Below are 19,491 nucleotides of genomic sequence, written 5' to 3'. Positions count from 1 at the left end.
GATTAATAAGTAATTCTAATAGAAAATGCTTCCTGTTAATCCCAGTGCTCTTTATTGTTGTTTTCTCTTCTTTATTTTCCTTCACTTTTTATGTCGTCCTCCATTCGCACACCCATGAAGCAAATAAAGAAAATGGTCCTTTCACTGCCTTGTTGAGTTGATATGAGGCCAGTAACCTTATTGTCCCCACAAGAGCACCCCTTTTTGCCCCTGTTGTGTTTTTTTAACTTGTTCTGGCCACATAATTTCCTATTTTAGAGGTGATCACAACGAACCACTTCTAATGCTAATCTGATTTCAAATTCAGTTGCTATCTTTTCTCTATGGAAATGACTTTGGCCCAAGTCAGCAATGAGCACAACTATTAAAGGAGAAAACTCATGAGAAATAGGGACAAGGTATAATTTTTTCCCCAAGAGGACAGACACCTTTGCCCTTGTGCTAAAGGGGCCACTCCGATGTCAGGGACTGAGGATTTGTGCTTCGTTATCCACGCTTTTTTTTCTCTCATTTTGTGTTCTAGTATGGATTTATCAACACTTGTCTTCAATCTCTTATAATAGAGAAATTTGGTGAAGAGACATGGGAAAAATTGAAGTAAGTATATTAAAGGAAAGATGAATTTCTGGTACAGCTGATAAACTGCCAGTTTTTGAGAGTTATGTGTTTTTACAAGCCTTTTGATTAAGCCAATTACTTGTTACTAAGGAGATCAATTCAAGTACCTTAAACATACCTAGGAGGTGCAGAAAAAACTGCTATACCCTATCTGTTAAGGAAAGTAGCAGTGTCTAAGGCCAGCCTTATAACAGGGTCCCCATGTGAATAATGCCAACATTACTCTACCTTTTATTCTAAAAATGAAGCAGCAACTGCATTATTTCCATTGCAAATAAACAAAGCTGCTGAAATCCCACAGGAGAGGGAATATATCCCTTTTGAGTGTAGCCAGAATTCCTCCTTAGGTATTCTTTAGTTAACACCACAGGTTTTCCTCTCTGCCTCCCTCTGGTAAACTCTTCACACTGTTATCTACATCACATCTAGTTGCCTGTCTGATTCCTGCAATCTCGTGCTTTTCCTCTGCCTTCTTAGAAGCTGCCCGCCTTAAAATGTTAGAAGATGAGGCTGAAAGGGTCTCAGAAATCATGTGGGCCCATGAGAAGGAGGAATAAAAAAAATATAGAAAAATGATTAATTTCCTCAGTCAGTCAATGGCATGCACATGAAAACAATTAGGCACTGCTTTGCCTATTAAATCTCTAAAAATTTCAAATTATAATAATTAATTCTGGTTAAAATGGGTAACTGCTGAAGACATTGTAAATCAGTGCAGCCTGTTTGGACAGCAATTCAACAACATGCACCAAAAGCTTTGAAAATGATGAAATCTTTTGAGGTAATAATTCCATTCTTGAGAATTTATTCTTGAGAATCTATTCCCATGGAAACACAAATACCTATATACCTATATACAACATGTGAGTGTGTGTGTGTGTATATATATATATATACACACACATATATATGTGTGTGTGTGTGTATGAAATGTAATGTAGCCTTATATTTATAAATAATGAAATGAAAAATTGTCTTTAACGTTCAAAACAAACCAAGCCCTAGCCGATTTGGCTTAGTGGATAGAGCATTGGCCTGCAGACTGAAGGGTCCTGAGTTTGATTCTGGTCAATGGCACATGACTGGGTTGCAGGCTCAATCCCCAGTAGGGGAAGTGCAGGAGGCAGCCAATCAATGATTCTCTCCTATCATTGATGTGTCTATCTCTCTTTCCCTCTCCTTTCCTCTCTGATATCAATAAAAATATATTAAAAAATAAATAAACCCAAAAAACAAATGAAATGGCAAAAGCAATGGGCATTATATGTAGTGATTGCAAAGATTATGAAGCAGCCTATACAATTTTATGACAAAACAACAACAAAAAGAAACAAAACCCCCCAAAACAAACACAAATTACATAGCCACTGGGTGTGGGTATGCGCGTGGGGGGAAAAAAAGGACAATAATAGTAATAGTAGTAATAATAATAATAATAATTGAATTAGAAACATAAAAATGCTGGATGACTGACTTTACCCTTTTATCTGTTTTTCTAATTTTATATGTTTCCATTGCTTTTGTATTGTAAAGACAACTTAAAAGCATCAGTGCAAAATTTTCCTCACCCCATCCTACCTCCATTTTACAAATAAAATAATCAGAGTTGAGTGAGCAGCCAGCATGCACACACAGGCTGAACTGAGGGGGAGCCAGGCAGTCTCCGTAGCCTCAGCCTTACCCTGCCCCAGGCCACAGCAGCCGGTGGCTCACACTTGTGCCCTGGTCCCCATATTCTAAGGAAGGGCAGCCTCAGGCTATTTCCGGGGTATCTCTGGGCTAATGCACATTGAGCGCCACAGGTTGGGTGGGAAAAAGACACTCTGGTCTCATAAGGCAAAAAATCCTTATTTCCCATATTTCAAGGAGGAACGTTGAGCAGTTATGATCAGAGAAAGCGTGGTCTGGTGGGAGCTTGAGAGATCACCAGCTAAGGCCTCATTTACAGGTGAGGAAAATGAGGCCTGGAGACCTTTCAACCCCCTAAGCTACCTCGGTGAGAGAAATATTTGAAGACTCTGAGACTTCAAAACTCACCAAAAAAACGGCTGTTACGTTGTTGAGGGTAAACTCAGTACAAAAAGAAAGACCAAAAGGTCTCATCTGAAGGGCTTACTTTGGGCCGGCCCCTTCAGTAATGATCTAACGGAGGACCCTGCATGGCAGGTGTGGTCTCCAGGGAGGACCTTGCTGAGGGCCATGGGTTGGGTGACTGTGCTGGGCCTGGAGCCCAGGCCTGTGAGTGTGAGGCTTCTCTTTCCAATGGGCACACTGCCTGGGGGGAGGGGAGAGACTGGCAACCAAATGGAGTTCTGAGTCTCTGGGGGAAAGAGCGGCACCCCTCTTTAAACCCACGTTCACTGAGCTTTCATGTATGCCTGGGGCAGATAAAACACAACCACGGGGAACTGACGAGGCAAGTGGAGCACCACCTCTATAGCTGGGACAGATGCCAGAGGCCCGTGTCAGATGGGAAACTGGGCTCATTTGCTCTGTCACAAACCGGACAGGAGAAGGCCAGCTGCCAGAGTGTGCGGTCAGCCTTAGGAGAAGGAGGAAGGGAGAGGTGGTGAGTGCAGTCTGGCCATTGGGGGGGCATGGGCTGGGCACCAACTTGAGAAATAAAATACCTCTCAGAAGTCACTGGATATGGCTGCAAGGGCCTAGACCAGTGGTTGGCAAACTCATTAGTCAACAAAGCCAAATATCAACAGTATAACGATTGAAATTTCTTTTGAGAGCCAAATTTTTTTAAACTTAAATTTTTTCTAATGCCACTTCTTCAAAATAGACTCGCCCAGGCCGTGATATTTTTGTGGAAGAGCCACACTCAAAGGGCCAAAGAGCCGCATGTGGCTCGAGAGCCGCATTTTGCCGACCACAGGCCTAGAGAGTTGTAGCTGGCTTTAGCAGGGGTCCTGGAGCTTGGGGTTGAAGCCCAAATTCACTGCTTACAGTTTGTATTGATATCCCGAATGGCAAGCTGGGTTCTAAGTTCTTGTCCTACAAAGTTTGAAGAATAAAATTTGTAGACTAAAAGATTTAAGCAAAAGCTTAGAAGTTTATTGCAAGCATATACAAACTCCCCCTGGGGAAGGGGCCCCCAAATGGGCAAAACCTTTTCCAGTGAGTCTCTTTGTCAATGGGTTTATAAATGCTGGAAGCTTCTTTATGTGTTCATGCTACTTTCTAATTGGACCCTGCCTCATCTTATGTTCCTGTGTTTTGTCCTAATTGCTCAGTCTCCTCCTTCCCTGCTTAGCATTAGATTCAAAGTTTCAAAGCTCCCCCTGCTTCCCCCTCCTCTTGTAAAATGGACCTTCTAGTGGTTTGGAGCTGTCTTCATATGTCACATATAGATTCCTTCCCCATGGGCCCTTACCCTAACTATCTCTAACTCCTTTCAGGATGACCCTGGGAAAGTTACTTAAACACTCTGTGGCCGAGGCTTCATCATAAAATAATGAAAATAAAATGAATAAACTCATAGGAGTTGTTGCAAGAGTTAAATGAGATAATGCAAACTAGACACTTAAAATAATGTTTGGTCAGTGGTCAGCACTGAACAAATGAAGGCTGATGCTCACTATTGCCTGTTTCCCAGATGTTGGTCCTCAGATGGGATGGGGAGAAGTGGGAGGGCAGTAGTGTGTGCATCCCACTGGACTGGATTTGAGTCCTAGCTCTGCTGTTGGAACTGTGTGTTCTTGAGCTGGTTGCTTTGCCTCTCTGAAGCTGTTTTCTCATTTAAAAAAAGGGGAAATGATGCAAAAATATGCCTCATAGAGCTGTTAATGTAAAAAACATTCAAACCTTTAAAGAATTTTATTTGAGTTTATTTGAGGCAAACTGTTGACAATTGCTGGAAAGCAGAATCTCAATGTATTGAGATAATGCTTCAGAGAATGGTGGGTTTTCACCTGCTTTTATAAATTAGCATCAAAGGAGGAGGTACAGTGGGTTACATGAAATTCACTGGTGATAGATTAAGGAGGTAGGAGAAAGCAAAGCAGGGGCACCTCTGGGACTGGATAAAAAGTAGAATGACAGACACTTGCTTCTTTTACACAGGTGGGTGCAGGACAGTTAAGAGTTCAACAATTCACTTGATAACAATAACAGTGAGGGGGTTTGTGGTTTCACCCTGGTGCATTGGTTGTGCCATGAAGGGGTCCAGAAAAAGGGAAGTTACAAGTTACCCTGACATCCCAAAGGTATGTTATGGTAGAGAAAAAAACAACAACAATAGGCTCAGTTAGGTTCAAAGTTGATCTTTGTCAGAGAAGATATAAGCCTAGGACATGACTATCCTTCAAAAACTGCTTTTTAATTTAAAAAGTTTCAGTTTTGCCCTAGCTGTTTTGGCTCAGTGGATAGAGCGTTGGCCTGTGGACTGAAGGGTCCTAGGTTCGATTCTGGTCAAGGGCACATGCTTGGGTTTCAGGCTCGGTCCCCAGTGGGGGGTGCTCAGGAGGAAGCTGATCAACGATTCTCTCTCAACATTGATGCTGAAGGGAGTGAGGGCCCTTCCCATGGAGGGGGAGTTGTGGGAAGGTTGGGAGGAAGGAAATGACAAGGTCCATCCCAGGCACTTGAGGTAGAATGGATACGGGAGCTGGCTGGATGAAAGTCTTGGGGAGCTGGGGGAGCCCAGAGGAGGACTGCCTAGAATGCCCATTAGTGCTTCTAAATACCCGATGGTCACAACACCAGGCCAAGCCTTCAACTGTCAGGACCTCACCAACTAAACTTAGAGTCACACAGTGACACACAAGTATGTTGCATGAATTGCCTACCTACCAGAGGGGAGCTCTTGAAGGAACAATTGCCCATAACTTGGCATTGATTCATTTTCTTGGCCTGCAACTTGCTACAAAGTGCTATTTATTTTCCTGCGGATTTCATGGCGCACTCCAGACTCTTAGAAACCATTACATCAGTTTGGTAACGTTGAACAATGTAATAAGATCTATAATTTTTAATTTGCTGCTTTGTTAGATTAAATCTTAGAAGTGTTTTCCAGACCTGGGAGTCATCTGAGACCGTGGTTAAAGATATATCAATTTCCAGACACCAGCCCAGGGCCCAGGAACCTGTATGTTTATTTTGCTTCTCAAGTTATTCTGGAACAGGCATCTGGCATTAATTTCCTGCCCAGATATTTTGGATCTTACTAGTTGGAACTAACTAAAGGATAACATACATTTAATTGCTGATGAGTCCAGTTAAATATTGATTCGCTACACCTCCTAATTATGTGTATATATGACCACCTATGTGGTTGACATTTTTCATGTTACATGAAATGCTCTCCTCTTTGTGTGATCTGGAAACATCTAACTCTTTCTTTATTTCCCACATTAGTTGCTTTTTCCAACCCCTAATCTTTTCAAAATGTTTTCTGATGGTTATTTTTTTCTTCCCTCCTTATCACAGGCATGGCTATCTCATTAGAAAGATACCAATTGGTTTATTTTTTTTAAATCTTGGTGAACATATTGTTCCAAGAAACAGTTTGAATGACTGTATATGCAAGTGTGCAGACTCTGTGTGAAGTGTCATATGCAAGATCATGAAGATCAATAAATGTACAAGCCTGTGTAATTATAACAGTCTGGGCTTGTCTGGCATTCCAAAATTGTGCAACCTATATACAAACCAATGAAATATTTGACATTAAAGTATCATCAGTGCAGCTTACAGGGAAGAAGAGGCCACCGGCCCCAGGCAAGGATGAGTGTAGGCTCCCACCAGAGGCCCGGGGCGTGCCACAGAGCGTGTTACTGGAGATGAAACACCCTGGGTACTTCCGAGCACGTTGGGACATGTCAAGTTTAAACGTGGGTCTTGCCCGTTGTGTTTCTATTTTGCTCCTAGGCCCAGAAGGAGGGCGTGTGTTGTCACACAGGCCTGGAGGCCTTGGGGTGTGGGTGGAGGGTGATATCAACATGGCAAAAGCAACCCACGTGAGTGATGATGGTTAACTGCACCCCCATCTTCCCTGGGCCATATTCAGCTTCTCTGAACAGCTGCACCTGACGATGCCGAGAGACTCTCTGTACAGACTTGGACCAAAACAGGAATTCTTGCGGTGGAGGCAAACCCAGAGAGCTTCTGGTTCAGGGCTGTCCTCGTCATCCTTGCGGCTCCTCCTTGCCTATGTGTCTGTGCTCCTCACTTTCTCTGAGCTCTTTCATGTCCGTTAACTTATTTTATCTTCATCAATACTCCCATCAGAAATGTGGGACAGGTGTTATTTTTCCATTTTACAGTGAGGAAGATGAATTCCAGAAAGATAAAGGAGTTTTTAGCCCAGAAAAAAAAAAATTTAAGAATGCAAATAGTAGAGGGCTTAATATCTGGAGGTGGGTCTGCATTTCCCTGGAGGGCAGACTGGGGCCAATCAGTGAAACTTCAGTGGCAAATGCAGGCATTCTATGGGCTTTGGAGCACAGAGTCCAGATCTCTCTCTTGTCCACTGGGTGGTCCTGGTAAGATGCTTAAACTTCCTGAGCATCAGTTTCCTCAATAGTAAAAAAGACAATCAGAAATAATCTGTCATCCTCTTGGCCAAAGGAGATGCTCAACAAATAGAAGGTATTTTTAGGGCCCAAAAGTAGGTTTTAGTTCAACATAAAAAGGAACTTTCTGTCAAAGAGAATGGTTTGGAAATGGGATGTGCTGCCTTGCAGAGGCATGAACTTCTTGTCACTGGAAGCATTCAAGAGGCAACTGGAAGATCAGCAGCCAGAGGTAGTGCAGGGTGGAAACTGGACAATAAGGAAATTCTACAACTCTCCCATTTCTGAGATTCCGTAATGTCTTCTTCTGGCATGAACTCAAATGTTCGGTACTGTTTTCTAGTCCTCATTCTCTCGGCTGCCTCGGAGTCTATTTTTTCAGTCCAGAATGTTCTTCTTTGCTTACCTCTGTTAGTGTCAGTCAAACCTCCCTTTCTCTGGAAATCACTGCCTTCGCAGCCTCCTTCTCCTGAAATTAACTCAATTGCTATTTATAGTTTAATGGTTCATACAAAGACCAAGCCAAGTGTGCAAGATTTCTGACTACCAGGTTAAGCCTCTTTCACCAGGTTTGGCTAGCTGTTGCAAGACCAAAGTAACTTCTACTAACTAGACAAATACATGGTTAAAATAGGGAGATTCTCAAGCAGTGGCTCTGCCTGCTTCAGAGAACAAGGTTCCAAGACACTGAGTTCCAAGTTCACTACCATGCATTAGGCTCTTACATGTGCCAAGCACAGCACCACTTGCTGAATGTTCAAAGATAAAAACAAGTCCCAGTGCCCATGCTTAAGGAGCTCCACCTAGGGGGTAAGATCAAGAATCTTGACTTAAGTTGGTAAACACATTGCCTATTGTGGATATTTGAGAAGGGAGCTCTTGGCCAAATTGAGGTCCAGGGAAGGCTTCTTGGAGAAATTTATACCCAGTCACCCTACTGTCTTACATTCCTTATGATCAGGAGCGATCTTGCTATGTTATATCTTGCTGGGTCAGTAGATGTATTACTGGGACAAAGCTCCAGCTGCTGGGTTTTTATTGCACCATAACTTATCTTTCAGAGCTTCTGCTGCACTGCAAGATGCTTTCATGACGTACACAGTGTACGATGACATCGTCACCATTAATCTCATCCAAGAGGCCTGCAAGATTCTGGGTGAGTATGAAGTGGACCTGCTTTGGTTTCCTAGGTTGCTGTAAGAAAGTACAATCAGTTCTCATTATTTCAAGGGTTCTGTTCTATAAAGTCTTCAGAATACTGAATTAGCAAATATTCAACCATTGCTCTTGGAGGAATTGTAGAGCTAGGTTCCTGGGAACCTCTGCTCACAACATTTTCATCAACTGATAAATATATAACCCTGTTTTTTGTGTGTTTCTGTTTAAAGACCTCTTATTTAATATATACTGTTATTCATTAACATTGGACTCACTCACAGCCAACAGTACTGCAACTCAAGCCTGAATGAAGTTTATCTGCTCTCCATATTTTCTTTGTAATCGTACACTTCACAGCCTGCTCGCACTGAAGAACATTAGACAGCACTGCAGCACTATTCTTGGAGGCATTTGAAACAACAGAATCACCAACAAAAAGGCTATACATGCAGGAATGTAGCACTAAGTAGATTGTAAAAAAGGGTCACTTGTTTGAGAACTGAAATAGGAATGTAGTGAATCTCCTTGCTTGACCTTAGCTAGAAACATGTGTTGGGCAACTCAAATTTTTCTCATCCATGTATCTGTCCAAGAATGACTATGAAACCTCTGAGAGTACTGATTCTGGGGTTACAAATACATTTTATTATAGCAAGTAGATAAATTTGCAAATACAGAATCTGAAAATAATGAGGATTGACTGTACCACAAACCGGGTAGCTTAAAACAATGGAACTTTATTATCTCGTTGTTCAGGCCACTGGAAGTCCAAAATCAGGCTGCTGGCAGGGCTGTGCTACCTCTGCAGGCTCTAGGGAAGGGCCTTTCCTCCGCCAGGTCCTGCTGTGCTCAGGTGTTCCTGGTGCAGCACAACTCCAGCCTCTGCTTCCCTCTTCTCATGGCCGTCTTCTCCCTGGGGTTCGTGTTTGTATGCCCAAACTTTCCTCTTCTTCTAAAGACTGCAGTTATATTGGATTCTGGGCCCATGCTAATCAAGTATGACCTCTTCTTAATTTGATTACATCTACAAAGACCCAGTTTCCAAATAAGGGCACAGTCATAGGTTCTGGGTGGTCATGAGTTTTTGAGGGACACTATTTAACCCAATACAGGGCTCATATATTATCCTTTCCACTTGAACAGCCTGAGGTTTCTTATGGATAAAAATTGTGAATGTCCTGAATTTCATCATCTGCACCACCACCATCTTATTTGACCTTGATGTTGACTTGGACTTTGCAATGACTAGTCATGATTATCTCTGGGTGACAGGAGGAACAGTTGAGAATCTTGTTATGCCAACCCCACTCATGTTTATTCGGAAATGGACATGGTGTGCTTTGTAGGGGTGGAGGGCCCTTCTCCATCTGCTCACCCATGGAACAGCTCATCTGCCTCTACACTAAAATGCCACTGACAGGGCCATAATGGGAGGACTGTGTGTGGATGGCCCGATTTGCAACACATAATTTCTCCCAAGGATATGTTAGCAAAAGATGGCTTATTACACTAACCTGCTCCCTTTCTAGGCTCTGGGGGGAAGAGGAACAGGACAAAGAGAGAATTTAGCCCTGCCTCTTTCTAGTTTAATGACCCGAGAAAGTTATTTACTCAGTGAAAGTTTTTCATTGGTCTAATGAGAATAGTAAGGATAATATTTATTCTTCAGAGTTGTTTTGAGGATTAAATGAGGTAATGCATGTGAATATGTCAAATGTGACATCTGGCATATAATAAGCTGGGAAAAACATATTTTCTTCCTTCCCTTATTAATAATTTCCTAGGGCTGCCACAGCAAAGTAGCACAAGTTATGTTGCTTCAAACAAGAGAAATTTATTCTCTCACAGTTGTGAGGGCAGAAGTACAAAATCAAGGTATCATCAGCGTTGATTCCTTCTGGAGGCTCTGAGGGAGATGACTCTGCCAAGGATTCACCTGGCTTCAGGTGGCTGCTGTAGTCCTAGGTTACAGTTGCCCTACTCCCATCTCTGCTTCATCTTCATATCTCCCTCTTTTCTGTGTCTTCACATGGCTTTCTTCTAAGAACACATCATTGAATTGAGGGCCCACCATAGTCCACTGTGAGCTTATCTTCACTGAACTAGTTAGAACTGCAAAGACCCCAGTTCCAAAGAAGGAGACATTTGAAGGTTCCAGATGGACGCGGGTTTTGGGAGAACACTATTCAGCCTGTACACCCTCCTTTGCTCTATCCTTCCTTCTCACCAGCCCTCACCTGGACGGGGCCTGGTGAGGGAGGAGGGGAGGGTAGCCTTGCTGTCCTAGGCTCTAGGGATCTGCGTGCACAGAGCAGAGGAAGCCCCTACCACTCCCAGGCTCTTTGACAACATGCTACTATCAGTCCGGGTTGAAATTCTCTTGCCCATTCCTCACAGGCAGTGTGGCTTTGGGTCATAGGGAGATAGTCCTAGAGAAAGACACACGAGAGTTAACGCCATCTAGCTCTCCATCCCCCACCCGTGTGAGGACACAGTGAAGCCAGGAAGAGGGCTCTCACTGGAACCTGCCCTGCTGACCCCTTAATCTTGGACTTCAGCCTCCTGTGAGGAATGGTGAGGAAATAAATTTCTGTTCTTAAGCCACCAGTCTAGAGTTTTGTTATAGTAGCCTGAGCAGACTTGTATGGAAACTCTAAGTTTTTAGATCTCCAGAAAGAACTGCTACATACGTATGCCTAACAGCACGCCCAGGCCATTTCTGTGGCTGTGTGATGGCGAACACTGTGTGGCGTGTGCAGGACCTTCCGTGGAGAGATGCCATCACTCCTGCCCGACTGCATTCCCGGTTCCAAACCAGCCGGTGCATTTAGAGGCAGCGAGTTTGTAGACCAATGCTGGGCTGACCCGCATTACCTTCCTACCAAAACCAAAGTGTATCGCTATGATTTCTCTCTGTCTAGCTGAAAACCAGAAGGGGATTTTCTTCTTGATGTTTATCTCAATAACATGGGTTGGCCCATACCTGAAAGGGTACATAAGTATGGCAAGCGAGTGCATTTTTCAAATTAAAAGCTGGGATTCAAAATTAGGTAATTTTGTCATATATATATTTAAAACAGCTTCTCAGTTCACACCAGTTGGTGCCCTGCCTTCCAGGTGGGCTCCGGGAGGCCACTTGCCTACAGCCATTGCTGCGAGTTCTCCAGACGCCCCTGCACAGCTCTGTGCTTCCTAATTGGTACAGCTCAGGCTGGGACCAGACGGAGCTTGCGCACTGCGTAACGACTCGTTCTGTATGTGAATAAGTGCCCACGTAGTGTGTAAGTGGGTTATTAGCGATCTAGAGTGACAACACACAGCAGCCCTTTGGCACAGCGGTGTCAGCTTCCACCTCGCCCGCTAAGAAACCTACAGCAAAACGCGTTTCAACAGTCAGCTACCAGCAAAGGCCAACAAGCGTCTCTGCATCAACCTCTTTAAAAATAAGAGGAGCAACATAACCCTTACCCAGTCCTGAGGTCAGGCATTAGAATATTTGACCTTTCCTAGACCCTCTGAGGTAGAACAAGTAACCCAGGCCACAGGACCAACTGAAAAATTACTGTGGGAAAGGGGTTGGGGGGAGGGGAGGGAGGAAGAGGTCTCTAGAAATGGCTCTGGAGTCAGACAGACCTGCATGAGCCCCCTGGCTGTAAGGTCTCCTAGTAATGTCACATGGGCAATTCCCCATTGGTCAAACAGCAGTGACACCCACAGCACCTACCTCAGAGGGCGGTATCTGAAGCCAATAATGTGAGCAAACTGCCTAACACAGAGTGGGTGCTGTGTAGTCCCTCACCCTGTCCCCTCCCCACCCGCCCATGGACTCCTGTCCCTGTGCTCTGGTCCTTGGTAGGCTGACTCCTCTGTTCCCAAGTCTGCTGGGAAGCAGAGAGCTTAGCTCCCAGGCGTCGGTGGGACTCCTCCCGCCTGAGCCGCCTTGCTCATTCCCCAGGGCTTTCCTCTGGGCCTGACAGGCTTACTGCCACACCTGCCACCCACCGCTCCCAATGCGGAGCCTGTTTCCTCCTTGCAGCCTCTGGCATCAACATGGTTGCTCTTCTCCTTTCCTTAAACTCCTCTTTCTCCTACTCACAGAGATCTCCCCATTATTACCTCAGGCCTGGCTTCCGTGACCCCATTTGAGGAGGAGAGTATGCCAGATGAATGGCTTTCTTCAGATACTGAAGCTTATTCCCTCAGATACTAAAACTTTAAAAAAAAAAAAAAATTACTCACTTCCAATGGAAAACTTTCCAAAGTGCACAGCATACACTTTCCTGTCTTGTGGAAGAGCACGTGCTTTTCTGGATGCTTGAGCTGGGGCACCCTGAGGGATGCTGTTGTTGGATCTGGGTGATGGGAGGTGGGCAGAGGTCTTAGGAAGTCCAGTCCGAGCAGGTAACAGGACCCTATGCCCAGGAGGCCATGTGTGGGCAGCTGCGGCTCAGGGGCAGTCCGCTGCCTGCTCACCCTCATTCTGGGGTAGCAGTACCTTCTCCTCCTCCCTGGACAGCCCACCCTGCTGTTTCCAGTCCCTTGAGCTGTCACCCAACAAGAGTAAACACTTCCTGATGATACAGAAGAGCCAAGCCTGCTAAGTCAGAAAGTTCAAGTTTATACATCATTGTAATTGAAAAGCTTTTTAGAAGTTTCCTTACTTTTCCTGGAAGCCAAATGCATTTACTTGTGACAATTATTTTCTTGCCAACAAAGAAGCTTTTGTGTGTGAATACACACACAAACACTTTTTAATAGAATGTTTCACACGTATACAAAAGTAGAGAGAATTGTGTATTGAAGCCCACGTATCCTTCACCCCAAAATTAATATTTTTCCATCTTGTTTTATTTCTCTGCCCCCCCCCCCACATTATTTTCTGGTTTTGTTTTTTTTCTGGAATGAGCTCAAGTTTCCCTTAATTTTACTCATAAATATTTCAGCATGAGTTTCTAGTTAGATAAAGACATTTTAAAACATAATCATAATGCCCTGATTATATCTAACAGAATTCATGGTATTCCAGAGGCCCTCAGCCAGCTCTGTCTCAGCTGGCTGTACATAAATGTGGTCTCATGGTCTTACTGTATTCGATTTCCTAAGGCCTCTTTTGGACAATCAGCAAAAACGTTTCACTTTGACAGAATTTAAAACTCACAGAAGGTTTGCAAGAATAATCCTAAGAATTCCCATATAGTCTTCATCTATATTCCCCAAATGTTCGCATTTCACCATATTGGCTCTATCCTTCTCTCTCTATCTACACCTATAATATATATATTTTTTTCTGAATTGGCAGTATGATGTCTCTTCATGCCTAAAAATTCTCTTGCATAACTACAGTACAACCATCCAACTTGGTAAATAAACATTGATATAGTGCCATTATGTCATCACAGACTTTACTGAGATTTTCTCATTGTCCAGTGATGTTATTAGAGCAAAAGAAAACCTGGAGCATGTCAGTTGTCACATTCCTTCAGCCTTCTGCAGTCTGGGACAGCCTCGGAGTCTTTCTTTGTGTCTTATAATATTGATATTTTGGAAAGTTCTAGTCAATATTTTGTAGAATGCCCCTCAGTTCAGGATTACTTGACATTTCCTTCTGATTCAACTTAGGTTATGCTTTCTTGACAGAAAAACCACAGATATGATGTTTTGTCCTTTTCATTTCACATACCAGAGGCATTTTATGTTATTTTGCCCCATTATTGGCACTTAATGTGATAGTTTGGTTAGCATGGAAACTGCCAGGGTTCTCCACTGTAAAGTTACTCTTTTCCCCTTTGTAATTAGTATCTTGTGAAAAGATTCTTTCAGACTATGTAAATATCTTGTTGCTTCTCAAGCTCCTCCTTCCCTGGTTTTATTATTCATTGGTGATTTTTGTCTGAATCAATATGTCTGATGGTGTTCAAATGGGGATTTTCTAAGTATATCATTGCTTTTACATTTATTAGTTGAATTTCTACTATAAGGAAGTATTTCCAGTCTTCTTTGTTTATTTATTTGCATCGATGTGAACTCTTCATTCTTATTTTTTAAATAGGTTGAAATCCTTTACTTTACAGTATTGATTTAGATATTCAAGTTTTCCAATATTTAGCTAGTGGGAGCCCCTCTAAGCTGGTTCTTGGGCTTTTTAAACATCTTCTCATTATTATCTGGTCATTTTTTTAAAAAACTTTCTGGAATGACAAGATGTTATCTTTCCCTGCCCCAATCCTGAAATTTGACATTTCCCCAAGAAACCTTGAAAACACACACACAGACACACACACACACACACACACACACACACACAGACTCCTACCTTCCTTCTTTATCAATTATCTATCTATCTATCTATCTATCATCTATCTATCATCTACCTATCTATCATCTATCCATCCATTTATCTGTCTAAAACTAGATCAGTCTCTTGGTCTTACAAGGGAGATTTCCTAATCTACACCACACCAAGTGTCATTCTGGTTTTCTCTTTTTCATAATTAATTTTATTCTCACACAATGAAAAACCTGGTTCCCATTATCTAATACTTGATTATCAGAAAGTTATTTCAAAATTGCTAACCCACACCACATGAAAAGAAAGTCTGCTAACTGCAGTTAAATATTTAAAGTTCTTTTGTCTTTAGCATAAGGACAAAGCAGTCAAAATACTGTGTTCAAATGTTAGAGCATTGATTTCTTTCCTGCATAATTAGGTTATTCAAAACTGTTCTGTGGAAATATTGTTCTGTTAGTCTGTTTCTGTTCTTATTCCATCTTAGGGTTTTCCTTATTCCTATTGATCTTACTTATTTTCTCTAAGCATATGAGTCATTAACACAATATACTAACCGGAACGGTTCAACCGCTGTGCTCAGAATAATGTCAGTCCCCCACACAGTCCACACTTTTTCTAGCCTTTCCCTCTCATCCCCATCAATGCCTTGTAGCTAGCCAATCTCAGTAGTCCCTGGTTTATCCTTCTGGTGTTTCATTCTGTGCAAATAAGCAGATAGATGCATATTTCTTATTGCCCCTCATTTATTACACAAAAGATAGAACACTAAGCATGCAATAGATCCTCCTTTGCACTGTCAAATATATACAAGACACCTATGACTTGTGTTCCGTTCTCTTTTGCATTTTATTGCCATTTCCTGCATATCCCTGACGCCCGCTTTTGACAGTCCCGATTCTCAACAATTTTTAACAATTTGTCCCACGTCCTGCAGCATTTTAAAAAAGTCCTGCTTTTACTATTCATCGCTTTGAAAAATCGGAACTTTTTTAAAGCGCCGCGGGACGCGGGACAAATTGTCAAAAATCAGGGCTGTCCCGCCAAAAGCGGGACATCTGGTCACCTTACCTAGAACTCATGGAATCCTAAGTTCAGTGACGTAAAACTGTATAAACACATACAGGTGTGGTGTAAAAAGTGACTTCTGTCCTCTGCTAGACAAGCATTCTGCCCAAGAATCCCAGAAGCCCCAGGTCAGTGCCGATGGGAAACACCACCCCCAAACGCAAGGTCTTCGTTCAGAGACAGTCACTGTCTGCCACATGTCCTTTCCCATTAATGGAGCTAGGCACCCCGAAGCAAAATAACCAGGGTCTGAAACAAGCAGCCTCGTGGCTTTGTGTAGGTGTTCAGACTTAAAAGAAAGGTCAAACAGGCTCTCTCTACACTGGCCGCCGCTGGCACTTCCTACCACCTCGCTGGGCTTGCAGACGGCCCGTGCTCGGAGGGAGTCCCTGGGAGAAGGGCCTCTGGAGGCTGTGCTTTCCTGTAGGTGACAGCATGCACCTGCTCAGAGCCTCCAGGACACGCAGCGCAGCTGTTTTTCCTCAGCTTGGACACGTTAGACTTAGCAGGGAAGGAGGAAACAAGAAGAAACAGTTCCACATCTGCCCATTCACTTTTCAGGAATTCTCCTTTCAAGAACTCATAAGCATTGGAAAAGACTTGAATGGAATTAATTTCCATTTCCTTATTAACACAGGCCATTACCACCTCCCACCTACTGGCCTGGCCTTTATCTAGATCCAGAAGACTTGGCTAATACATTGTTGGGATATAGGTATAACTTCTTCTGACAAGACCAGACCAACTTCGTGGGGTTGAACCTGTTCAGACACAGAATGACTGTTTGCCCATTCATCTGGCTGTGGACAATGAACTACAGGGATTCTGTGCTCAGAATCTTTGGGAGGAAGTAGAGGCTGGAAAGACCTCCCCTGACCCCAGCCATCTCTGTAGGAATTGGTTGTGGATAGTTCAAGAGGCCCGGAAGCCCCTGGCTGGGAATTCCAGACCTGGTCACCGCATCCCAGGACCTTCTAGGGTTCAGCCAGGGAGCTGGTCAGGGTGAATGGCAGGTCTCCCGTCAACCTGAGCTTCTCAGACCTTCCCCAGTGCCCAGTACTCATCACTGTAAAGGGGAGCATGTTCTCCCTCAGGTGCGCAGGCCACCAGCACGGATGGATGCCTGTCTCCTGTGCCAATGGTGAAAACTCACTAGCAACGCCCACCTTAGGGGAGACCCCTTATTCCTCTGACTGCTGTTCAGAGGCTGTGGGATATGGTACAAAAAGAACAAATTTAGGGTTAGAGTCCCTGCAACTCTGTTGATTTGGGTCACTTCACAAAGACGACTCTCATCATCAACAGCCTCAGCTGTAAAGCAGGGGACCTGATAATAGAGGTTTCTTTCTCACAAGGTTTTGGCAAACATTTAGTAAAATAACAGGGATTAATATGTCTTTTAGAAATTTAAAAATGTTCTTAAAAAACACTGACTGCCTCTCCACAAAGCACACGATGGCAGATCGTGTATTCCAAACGTGCAGGCAGGGGCAGCAGCCCCAAGAACGCTCCAAACCCATCCCCAGGAGTTTATCAAGCACCGACGGTGTGTCAGCCAGAAAGGCTTAGAAAGAGGTAACTGCCCTTCCGAATTGTCATCCAGATGGGAAAGAAAGAAAAACGCAGCACTCAGGAGGAGAGAATTCGGTGTGACCTGGGATATTGAGAGAAATCTTTAATGAGTATGTGGTGTCCATTCTGCACCTTGAAGGGAGACCAGGTGTGGACAGGAAGAGAGAGAAAAGGGAAGTCATTACATGCATTTGGTATTATCTTTTGGGTAAATCAGGATACTATAAGTGTGTTGGTATTTTTAGTTGGAGTAATTATTTCTCAGAAGTAGCTTTTAAAAATATATACATACTTTATTGATTTTTTTTTACAGAGAGGAAGGGAGAAGGATAGAGTTAGAAACATCAATGAGAGAGAAACATTGATCAGCGGTCCCCTGCACACCTCCTACTGAGGATGTGCCCGCAACCAAGGTACATGACCTTGACTGGAATTGAAGCTGGGACCTTTCAGTCTACAGGCCGACGCTCTATCCACTGAGCCAAACCAGTTAGGGCCTCCAAAGTAGCTTTTTTTTTTTAAATTAAATTATTACCTGTGTACATATTTTAACATTGCCCCCCCCCCCCCATACATACCCTCCCTCTCCAGAGTTTTGTGTCCATTGGTTGTACTTATATGTAGCTTTTTATCCTGGTGAAAGGCCATTGTGTTTAATGATGTCTGGAGGTGGTAGAGAAATTGCAGAGGCCACACCCTGCCCAGCCAGCATGAACCTCACCTGGATTCAGCCATCACAAGGCTATGCAGCTCGCAGCCCCTCTGGCCTGCGGAGAAGTTTCTGCCATGGGGGCGTGGCAGAGATCCAAGGAGAGTTAGCAGGGACTCCTGTGAAATGAGCACATACCAGGTGCCAGGATGCACTGAGCTCCTCCAGACTTCGTGTTATCGTTGGCATTTTACTGAGGAGGAAAGTAAAGCCTTAGAGAGAAGTTCAGCAACCTATCACAGAGCCAGGAGTATAACTCTTTGGAAATAATGAGAACAAACACTTGCAGGTGCTTTTATTTTGGGGTCTCCTATGCATTCTTCAGGTGTCTCCATGGAAGCCGTTCTGAAACTCTTTGGAGAACACTTCTTTAAATTCTGTAAGAAGTCTGGCTATGACCGGATGTTACGGACACTGGGAGGAGATCTCACGGAGTTTATTGAAAACCTAGATGCCCTCCACAGCTACCTTGCACTCTCTTACCAGGTAAGGTGCTCTGCCACTGGTCTCGGTGGTCCTGAGAAGACGTGCCTATAGGCATTCTGGGTCATTCGGGGCCATCTCCCTGCCTCACCCCAGACCAGGCAGTTGCAAGGGGCTGCAGAATCCTTGGTACCTGGTGTCTGGGGACTGAGGAGTGTTCTTAGGAAAGGAATGGAAAATGTATGCCTGTTGGCTACTTTTATAAATCAGTCAGCCCTAAAAGAAGGGCAAGCTAGAGAGGCCAACTTTGTGGTGGAGGATGGCCTGTTCAATGGGGTTGGTGTGGGTTTGGAATTAAGTCTAGAAAACTGATCACAACGGGAACTAAGGCTGAGAAACAGCCAGACTTCAGTAGATTTGCAAAATCTCTCCTCAGGTTTCCTGGCCTTGATGGAGCTGATAAAAAGCTTCTGTAGCCAGATTCATTTATTCATGTATCAGAGGGGAAGACTTGACAGGGCCAAGAGCCAGAATCGGACACCATCCAATTCCGGTTAACCCATGGTTTGCCTGAGGTTTTAGCAAACCAATTTCCCTATTGGGGAGTGTCCTTCTGGAATTAAAGCCTTGGTTTTCTTGTTTGTAGAGATCATCAAAATTCAAACACTTAGACTCCCTTTTCTGTGTTAGAAAATAAAACGCTTTAGTGAAAACATGAAGCGACATTAATACATATCATAATAATAGTTCATTATTTTATATTAGTTTATATTTACTTTAGGGTCCTTTATAGTTTACCATTTTTGTATTTTAGTGCTTATCACCACCTTAAAGGTCTGCTGTGAGGATGGAATGAGATAATGTATGCTAAAATGTTTCATACTCATAGTGCACCCTTACAGATGTCAAAAGGGAAAAATATTATTTCCTCCAGTTCCCAGAGAGGGAATAAGAGGCTTAAAAACCATAATTGACTTCTACATACTAGGATGAGTAACTGGGTCTGTCCTATTGTTACAATGTGAACAACTCAAGAATGGAGACAGTGCCCAGGCAGTGTGGTTTAGTGGTTAAACATTGACCTATGAACCAGGAGGTCATGGTTCAATTCCTGGTCAGGGTATATGGTTGGTTGC

The 19,491-nt window shown here is 43.5% G+C and overlaps 1 protein-coding gene across 1 annotated transcript in view; it reads left to right on the top strand.

Annotated features, from left to right (window-relative positions):
• Positions 1-556: 556 nt before the first annotated feature.
• The window catches only part of LOC311620680 (guanylate cyclase soluble subunit beta-2-like), a 56,963-nt gene continuing 38,028 nt past the window's right edge, over positions 557-19,491 (top strand). The window contains exons 1-3 of the mRNA XM_084880222.1: positions 557-597; positions 8,201-8,295; positions 18,258-18,418. Coding sequence (XP_084736348.1) covers positions 8,229-8,295; positions 18,258-18,418 — 228 coding nt within the window. The 5' untranslated portion in view covers positions 557-597; positions 8,201-8,228. The remainder of the gene's footprint in view (positions 598-8,200; positions 8,296-18,257; positions 18,419-19,491) is intronic.

Source organism: Pipistrellus hanaki (assembly GCF_964339955.1).
Source record: "Pipistrellus hanaki genome assembly, chromosome: 3".
NCBI lineage: Eukaryota > Metazoa > Chordata > Mammalia > Chiroptera > Vespertilionidae > Pipistrellus > Pipistrellus hanaki.
This window is presented reverse-complemented; position numbering and strand designations above follow the sequence as displayed.